A 9,685-nucleotide genomic window follows, 5' to 3' on the forward strand; every position below is an offset into this window, starting at 1 on the left:
TATATATATATATATATATATATATAACGTTGCGTTACCGCACATATCGATCTCGACGAACCGCGACATATACTTTTGCGATTATATTTATAGTTCAAAATAAGGAAGAAGGCATGTCTTGAATACTTTTCAGTACAATTCTTTTCTACGAAGCGTTATAAGTGGTATATCTCTAGGAGATAAATCTCATGGATATGAAATGCGGTAAACACATAAAAAGAAACTCAATTGTGGCAAGTATTTATTTGAGTTCTCCCACAATTGTGTGTGTGTGTGTGTACATTGTACCTTATTTTCTACGATGCTCTTACGCCGTGTTTGTTTGTACAACTACTTTCTGTGTATTTTTGGATAATACATATCTTATTTAGACTTCATCGCTTAATATTGCGCAAGAGAAATCAGAAAGATACATAGAAGATCTCACCGATTTATTGTGTAAAAGATCGATATAGTGTTCGAAAGTTTTTCAATTTGTACTGAATTATATCGGTTGAATAGTATAATTTGTGTTAATCGCATGATTTCAGATCATTTTTATTGTAATGCCGTGATTAAATGAAATGCAGTTTCCTTTATTAAGTAACGATACGATCACTTAAGACTCTAGTTTCCTCGCTGCGGTCATAATTATTAAGCATCCTAATACCGACGGTTCCGGCAACTATAACCAAACTACAGTGTCTGCATCTGAACTGACCCAGATACCGTTCGCGGCGAAGATTAACGATGTCAGAAGAGAAGAAATATGTGCTCGAAGTAAAATTCGTTAAGAAATTTAATAGGGAATGCAAAATCGATAATGTGACAAAGTCAGTGATGAAAGAGTAAACCACACTAACGTTGCGTTAATTTTACAGCTATTTATCAATTGTTAGGACAAAGGGAGGACTTTTGGAATATTTTACAAATTTACTACCGATCAATTGATCGTGAATATCGCGGGGGATATATCTTTTTATCTCATATATACCGATACACCTTGCAGAAATTTTGGCAATTTTTTCACTTCCGATGTTATCGATCAAAGTGACCGCGGCAAGAGATCGGGAGTCGTAATTTCATAAAAACCGCACTTAGTAATATCAGGTAAACTTCCAATCGATGTTAGCATTTATGCATTAAGCAAAAAGAAATGGACAGACATATACATTTCGTAACAATATACATATTAATTTAATGTATCCAGCACATCTTTTTTTGCTCCTACCCGAATAATATTTTCACGGATAACAATGTTCCGACACTGTGTCTGTTATCAGATCATTCTTTTTGTATATGGCTAACCGGTGACGGAACGAATGCACTTTCAGATTCCATTTTGAGATAGATAACGTGTAAATACGCTGAGTATTTAGAGCATTCTCGCTTTTCACTGAGAGAAGAAGAAGAATCACAGAGAAGAATATTTGCCGTTTTATAATTTTAAAATCGATTGTTAGTTTATTTTTGAGTAAAAAAAAAAACATACCAACAATAGCTGTTATTGATTGAAGCAATTAATAGAAGGAAATTGGATAAATCGTGCGAATTGCCAAAGACGGAAGTACACTTTGATTTTTGTGCTTTTTTTATGGTTACTACACGTTGAGTGTCGCCGCTGAATTCAAATCCGAGTTTCGTCAGACTTTTCTGCCTGCCGTGCCTGAACCGTGTACAGAGTCAGGATTTACTTAACACGTTGCCAAATGTACGAGAGTTAAGCTGAGCCTACAATGCGGTCGCAGTCGTTCGAGCCGGTTCACTTCCAATTCGAACGAGTACAACAACCAATCCAGTCGTTGGAATTGGAAGCGAACCGGCCTGAGCGATTGTGATTTTACGACTTTGCGACTGCCAACGACCGCGTCGTAGACCCAGTTCTACATTCGGATCGTAGATATTACTTAACAAATAATGAAAATGGCAAAATCATTATTAGTCGTGTAAGTAAAATACATTCATCTACAAGTAAAGTTTGTAGTTTCTGCGGATTCACGCGTCACTTAAATACGGGTTACGTGTCACTCAACGTGTTAGAACGCAAAATTCTCTCACAGCCCCTGATACTAGCAATTAAAATAAAATATGATAAATCACTGCTTAGCTGTAAATAATTAATATCGAAACGAATGAGTTGTTCAAAAGATGCATTGTATCATATTATTTCTGTGATTACGAAGAGTTAATAATTAATATAAATATCACTTTGTGTGTGTTGATGGTATCTGCAAAAGACTAGATCTCTTGGAATCTTCTTGTACGAAATACAGATTGGTCAATGTTCGCGAGTTGCGATCAAAATTGCTCGATATACATATATTCGATAAAGAAAGTGACGAAAAAGTGTCATATTCCCATTATTATTACGACCATGTTCCGTTATCATGTTCGACTATTTTGTGCGTATGTATAGGAGAGACCGGATCTGAAAGTCACACGGGTCGGAAGTCACGAAACTTTTATATATATATATATATATATNATAATGTAGCTTGCTTCTTTTACGTTAGTCGAATGAACGACTTATAGGCAAAATATCGCACATATGGTATTTTTTTTTAAATTAGGTGCGTGAGAAATTTTTTTTCTCGCCTATTATTAATGTTCTGTTCGATTTTAGGATTATTAGTCTCAATTTCTCTTTATTTTGCAAGAAATACAATAATTTTTACTCATTTTTTTTCTTTCGTCATTTAATTCATTGTTACTGCAACATTATTTATAAGTATAATTTTTTTTTTTAATTACAATTAAACGTTTGGGGTGAATTGATTTTAATCCGGTAAGACTGGTCGTCACGTTGTGACATTCCTTACACATGCGCGTGGAAACACATACTGATCGCCGAATGTTGTTAATAAATAAATCCGATTAGTTTAATAATAACGTTTTAAGTTTCTATAGAAGAAATGATTTGTTTTCTTATCAATGATATAATATATAAATATATGTAATGTTTTTAAGTCAGCTTTATATATTACATTGTAGTATGTCGCTAATTTTAAAATATATTAAAAGGTCACCATTTAAACAAACTATTTGTCTTGTTTTCTCTATATAAAAGACATGTGACAATGAAGGATATGGAATGAGATATCATATTCGCGCGACTTTGTTTACAATTAAATAACTTCATTGCGCATAAATATACTTTTTTTTTCTGTTGTCTAAAGAATATGGCTACATTATAATGTACACAGTATTGTGAGATATTCCAAAAATTTTTTTTTATCGATACGTAAAAAGTGTGACAATCAGACCCGGCCTTTCCTATTATTTGACTAAAAATTGCTAGAAAATCTGACAAAAATAAACTATCCAAACAATATAACATAGTATACAAAAGGAAGTATCAAATACGAATAATTATGACACACAATTATCTTTCAGTCACAAGCTGAACAAAGGCATTCGATTAACAAACTTAAAATTACAAGACAACAAATGTTAATTCAACATTTCAAACTTAACAGACAGATATGGTAGTGGGAATGTATTTCCTTCAGCTAATGTCTCCGATATATCGTCGGTACCGTTCTTTAACTTTTGATATTCACTTTGAGAGATTGTCAACTTATATTAATTTATTGTAATAATATACGCTAAACGTATTATAAACGAAATATATATGTTATAATGATATNATACAATAACAAGATTATTTCTCATCTTTGTTTATAACCCGCATCGAGAGTAAATGTATATATAAAAAAAATATTATACACGGATTGTAAGTAAAGATGAAAATATATAAAAAGATCTGTGTGCTAATATTTTTCTGGCGTAACATTCCGCACGCACAGAAAATATATAATTAAATATATATATATATATATATATATATATTATATAATACCTACTTTTTATATTTTAACTAAAAATATGGACGCTAAAAGAGATTGTTCTCATATAATTTGTAGAAATATCTCTTGTTACAGTAGATAATGTATTTTATAAAACGCGAGCTTCGAAAATATTCGACTTCTGAAATAGAAGAATAGATCGGTTTCAAGTTTAAATAGAAAGTTCAAAATTTCCTATAAGATATCAATCGTCTCCTAAACACGTATATATCGCGAGGTTATGGTTTCGGTTAACCATTCTTAACTACAAGAGTGAGCGCACATTTAAAATTTTCACGAACCGCCTTAAAATCCGGGCTCCATTCTAACCGACCAGACATTGCTCAGCATACCACGAATCTCCGCCACTTCTCTCCTGTTCCTCGCCAACATGTTTTCCAATTTCTTATTTTCCTGCATTATCTTCCTCATCTTTTTCAAATACCTCCTTCTGTCGACGTAGCAGCAACGATCCGAGCAGTTCCTGCCGTGCTTGCAATTCTTACACACCTTACCTTTGTAGCAACAGACCTGAGAATCGGCCGTACAAGAATGCTCGCTCGATTCCGAGTCTTCTCCCGCGGTTTCGAGGCGTTTTATCTGATCGACGGATTCACCTTCGCTCTTCCATGGCGAAGACGCGTAACCGGGGTTATTGAGACAAGGTCCCGCGTCGGTTTTCGTATCGCCTCTGCTCTCGGCCAGCTGGAACGACTTTGGTGCATTTAATTGGTGTATACTAATATCTGTGACGTCACTTAGCGATACTTCCTCCTCGTGGTCTACGTTAGATTCGAGTATTGCATCCGCTACGCTAGACTTAATAGGACTTAGACCGCGATACTGCGTCGTGTCGCACACCCTAGACTGCCTCTTGAGGCTCTTTCTCTTCTGCAGCAACGAGCTGCGCTGGCTGATGTGAACCGCGCCGTCGCTGAATCTACGCCCCTCGTCGAACATTCTGTCTTCCAAGGACTTCGTGTCGCACGAACCCTCGCTGGCCCTTCGAGTATCAGGACAATGTCGCGGAAATTCACATCTCCCATACGTTGTCTCCATCGTGTTGCACTCCCGCTCGTTATTATTATTATTCACTCCCGCGCCTATTTGAGCAATATCTGAACTACCACTCGACGAAGACGACGCCTGATGACCGTTTCTCGACTGATCGGATTCAGGAAATTCGGCGATATCGTCGAACGGCAATCGCTTCGCTAAATTCTCGTCGTTATCCGAGAGACACGAGTCCTCGAACGTTATCCTTTCTTCCGATTGCTTCGATTCCACGGACTCATCGGCGTCCAACGAAACGTTGTAATTATCCACCGTGTCGGCAGACGCAAGTTTTGCCGTGTCACCGGGGGATATTTCGATCAAGTTGCCGTCGCATCCGAAGGCGAATGACTTTTGGCCTGCAAGAGGAAATACGTGTTTTTGTGATTCGTCTTCTGTGTGTGTGTAAATTGAATGTTACTAAAGTAAATTTCAAACGATTGTTTCTCTCTCTCTCTCTCGTTTTCTCCTTTACCTATAATCATACGTTTGTTACGCATGTCGGGACTTTTAGAACGCGGCTGTTCCAGGAACTGCCTGTTATCGGGAGACAGAACGGATAATCTGCCATTCTGATGCGACGGGCTGTATTGCTCGCAGTAATAGTACGAATTCGTATCCACTTCGTGAAAGTCGTGCTCCCGCAAACGTTCCATGATCTTCTGCACAATTTCCGACGGGGCTACATACGGCGATCCTTTCGGAAACGTGAAAAAAAAAAAGGGAAAAAATATATTTCACACATACGTTAGTAAACAATAACCGCCACGGTACAAAATGTAACACGTTCATCGAACGTACATACCATAAACACAAGGAAAATAAATAACTGAGAAATACACACAGTCTGAGAATGATACAAGAAACATAAACGTGATATGATATTTGCGTATTATTATTTCGCGGCTGAATATTTTTCAACATATATTACTGCACAGCACTGAAGAGAAAATGAGAGAAGGAAATGATGACATTATAAAACGTGAAATCTGTTGCTGGTTGTGCTGCTCACAGCTCGCGTTTTAAATCCGTGCTTCTGCTATGCACATTAGTATATGCATTACTGTGTTACCTTACCTTCGCATCTATATCTATATACTATTACGCATGCAAATGTACTGCGCATTATGTAATCTCGGTAAAGCCTGCTTTCTATGCGTACACGATTATTACCGGATGTTTTCGGAATTCTAAAAGCATAATGTCACTGCACACACACACACACACACACACACAGACAAAACGAGTTCGAGATGGCTCTACATAAAAACAGCAAAATATTGCATCTCAACTGACTCTACGCATAAATCCCAAAGCAACGTGAGCAAAACCAAATGGACTATAAAATGCTTATTAGCAAGGAAAAAAAGAATCATAACGAAAATGAAGAAGAGTAACTATGTGTTTCTTTAATTTCAGCTAGGCGTGAACAATAAGGCGAGAGAAGTATCTAGTGAATTCAACTAAGGAGCTCTTAAAGATTTAAAGATTATACATCAAATCAAATCTCGTCTACAGATTCTCGCGCGTGACTTACAAAATTACTCGGTCCGGAGTTTCGGCGTTGTCGGACACGCTTAGGCACGCTTAACGCGCTATTGCTTCCTACAAAATTATCATTTGCGTAATGCCACATATAGTATAATGCATCTACGAATTTACTTTGTACCCGGAAATATTTAGCCACGATTTGATCATTTTATAATACAATTTATTACCGATTAATAATATTACGCCCCTATATATAGTTATAATAAAAATTTTTATTAATACTGCAAAAATGTGGCACTGAGAGTTAACAGATGATTTACTTAACAGTTAAATTGACCCCGTAAAATTGTTACTAATTCAGCGTGACGAACGTTATAATCAGTAATGTAACATTATAACGTTCAACATTGTAACATTATAATCCAAAGTGCATTTGGAATTGTAGAATTTGTAACCATGAAAAATTCTTATCGTCTGTGGTCCCTCACGCGTAAATATCGAGAGCAAATAGTTAGCTCAATCTTACCGGTTAGGCCTCTATATCCTAAGGACACCGAGTCGAAGGACTCGCTGGTCTCTTGTTGCTGCTTAACGAAATCGTCGATGGCGATGCCTCTCAGCGTCGACGGCTGTAGGAACCTCTTGGGAATGCGGGAAAGCGGGCCATTTTCCTGCGAACTGGCGGAGCAACCGCCGAAGCCGAGATCGAGCAGAATAGCTGTAGGATCCGCTTTTCGTAATTCTAACAGGCTCTCAACGCTGCTGCAGTGACTGCTATCCGATTGAAAACTCGCGTCCCGAGCCAGTCTATGCGGCAGCGAACTGCAATTGATACGAAATCAACACGTTTGATTTAACTGTAGATGTGAAGAGAACGATTCGTGCGAGCGTGTGTGTATTCTTGCATACCTCGGTAGTACACTCATCGCTGGCGAATTAGGAACGGTGATTGGTGCCGATACAGTCATATTCGGTGGCTTCGATCGCTTTGTAAACGGAATGTCCTTAGGCTCTGTTGGTGTTAACGGATCACTCGGTGTATGACACTCGCTCGCAACTGCAACATCTGACTTAGTAGGCAATGGTATCGAGTCAATCCATTGTTGAACCGGCCCAGGACGTCGTCTCATCTCCCAGATTCCACGCAACCAGTCTGTCACTTTCAGAATAGTCTCCTTGCCCACATTTTCTGATAGATCATACATAATACATGTGCATATGTAAAACGTTCAGTCGGTCAAGATTGTATTAAGCAATAATAATAATGTCGCACGCGATAATGAAACACCGTGACTCTTCAACTGATTTTATAAATAAACATAATAGAGAAGCAGGAGTTTGCAGTTATTACGATTGGGTGTCGCATCATGGTTGCAACAAAGCTTCTAACGCAACAATGATAATAGCAACGTAAAGTTTGTATGTTTTTAATTGTTGGTTAATTTTTCTCAATACCTATCTCTGTACAAAAGTGACATACATGCACATTTAAAAGCAGCAAGGTATTGAAAATAGATCGCTTGTGACAATTTCAGCGCCGTGTCAGGACGTCAAAGAAAACGTTGATAAGAATGTTTCCGCGTATGTACACAGTTTGTCATGCTTCACCTCAGACAAAGTGATCAATTAAACGCAACACTTGAAACGTAAGGAAAAAAGCGAAACACAGCTAAATACCTGGGTCCATATCTTTGCGTGCCAGCATGAGGACAGAATACCGTAAAAAGAGAGCTGCCGCATACAGGTTGTCGTATCACGGACGATACGTGTGGTGGTCGGTCGAGTTTACGCACGAATGGAAAATCAATCGCGACGAGAGCGGAATAGGATGAGACGCGGAGCACGAAGGAGCGAGCGTGATGCAACCGTGAATGCGACGCTGTGTGCTTACCTTCAATTGCGGACGGACCGTCGATACGAGTTGCGCGTTGCTTTCAGCAATCAAAGCGACACGAAACGCATGTTTGCGCGACTGCTGTCGCCGTACGCCGATAAGTGACTTGCGCTCGCGGAGTGATTGAAACTACTGAGCCAGATGCGCGCGCGACCACTTATCGGTGGCCCTGACAGCCGCCCGCCACGTCATGTGCTACCAGGGCCGTGGCAATTCCTCAAGGCCTCTGTACCCTATAAGCGCGTAATATTATTTAATATTAAGTAATATTTCTGGAATATTAATAGATCGTTGTGGCCACTCGGAAATTATTCAGTTTAGATACGCCAGCACAAATATGGATTAAATTGCACTTATTCCACGTGTTTATGCAGGAAACGAAAGATTCTGGCAGAAAAAGTGTGTGAGTTGACAACGTGAAGCGAGTTATTAATCGTCCGAGTTGACGACTTGAGAGGTTAGGAAACCTGTCATACCGATGAAATGTTGCGATATAAGCATGCTTTGTGGTATTAAATAAAGACGAGTAAATAATTACCGTTTACAGGTTTTATACACAGAACTTTGTTGGTTATTGCATCTGTCGATATAATTCTCATAGCTGTATACAAAAGATGTTTAAGCACTCGGCCAATGTTTTCTATTAGAAACTTGTTGCACATAAATTTTACCACATCATAAGACAAAAGAAATACGTTGATTGTTAATATACTGATGTATTACTCGTGTCTAGTTTGTAGACAGATTTGTATTTTTTACGATTTTCGCGAGACAGTTTCAATTTCAGAAATAGCGTACATAACAAATCAGGAAGCTCCAGAATTGTCAATATGAGAGAGCGACACTGCCGTTCAATATTAGAACTTCTAAGTGTCAGTCTTTGTCGGTAAGAATGGATAACACAATGACAACTGATCAATAGTGGGTAAGTTAAATTTCTTGAGGTCGATAAGTTTTCGAGAATCGATAAGTTACCAAGCTCGATAAGTTTCCGGAGAGCGGTAAGTTACCAGAATCGATAAGTTTCCGGAGAGCGGTAAGTTACCAGAGACGATATGCTTCCTGGGATCGGTATGTTTCCCGGGGCCGGTATGTAACTTTCTTGCACATCGCAGAAGCAAAGTGAGGTTCAAAGATTCCAATTTTTGAATAGATTTAAATAAGGATGGTACTTCCCACTTACCCAATGCAAATAATTCATACTATATTCTGCAGGCAATCGATGTCATCGATGTGCATTACGAAGGTCTGAGTAATCTGTATAATCTCATAAATTTCAAGTGGCTTAGCATTAAGTATGTCAAAAATATCTATGACTAGAACTTTGAAAAAATATCAACAGGGCTTCCGGAATAATTTGGCATCTCAGACTGTTAAAAAATTACTGAGAGAGGATTGGAGAGGCACTGTATAGAATGTTCAA

The 9,685-nt window shown here is 38.2% G+C and overlaps 1 protein-coding gene across 3 annotated transcripts; it reads right to left on the reverse strand.

The window, feature by feature from the left end:
• Positions 1-3,755: 3,755 nt before the first annotated feature.
• On the reverse strand, positions 3,756-9,055 carry LOC106748287. Of its 3 annotated transcripts, XM_014626677.1 has the most exons (6): positions 8,260-8,339; positions 8,046-8,057; positions 7,278-7,557; positions 6,895-7,190; positions 5,353-5,574; positions 3,757-5,236 (listed from the first exon to the last, which is right to left on the reverse strand). In XM_014626677.1, exons 2-6 carry the CDS (start codon positions 8,053-8,055, stop codon positions 4,131-4,133), a joined length of 1,914 nt encoding a protein of 637 aa, XP_014482163.1. In that variant the 5' UTR covers positions 8,056-8,057; positions 8,260-8,339; the 3' UTR covers positions 3,757-4,130. The 3 variants fall into 3 exon arrangements, with proteins under 3 accessions (XP_014482162.1, XP_014482163.1, XP_014482164.1); XM_014626676.1 differs by lacking the exons at positions 8,046-8,057; positions 8,260-8,339 and adding an exon at positions 8,801-9,055 and having other exon boundaries at positions 3,756-5,236; XM_014626678.1 differs by lacking the exon at positions 8,046-8,057 and having other exon boundaries at positions 3,758-5,236; positions 8,260-8,346.
• Positions 9,056-9,685: the final 630 nt, after the last annotated feature.

Source organism: Dinoponera quadriceps, unplaced genomic scaffold (assembly GCF_001313825.1).
Source record: "Dinoponera quadriceps isolate SergipeBrazil2010 unplaced genomic scaffold, ASM131382v1 scaffold2600, whole genome shotgun sequence".
NCBI lineage: Eukaryota > Metazoa > Arthropoda > Insecta > Hymenoptera > Formicidae > Dinoponera > Dinoponera quadriceps.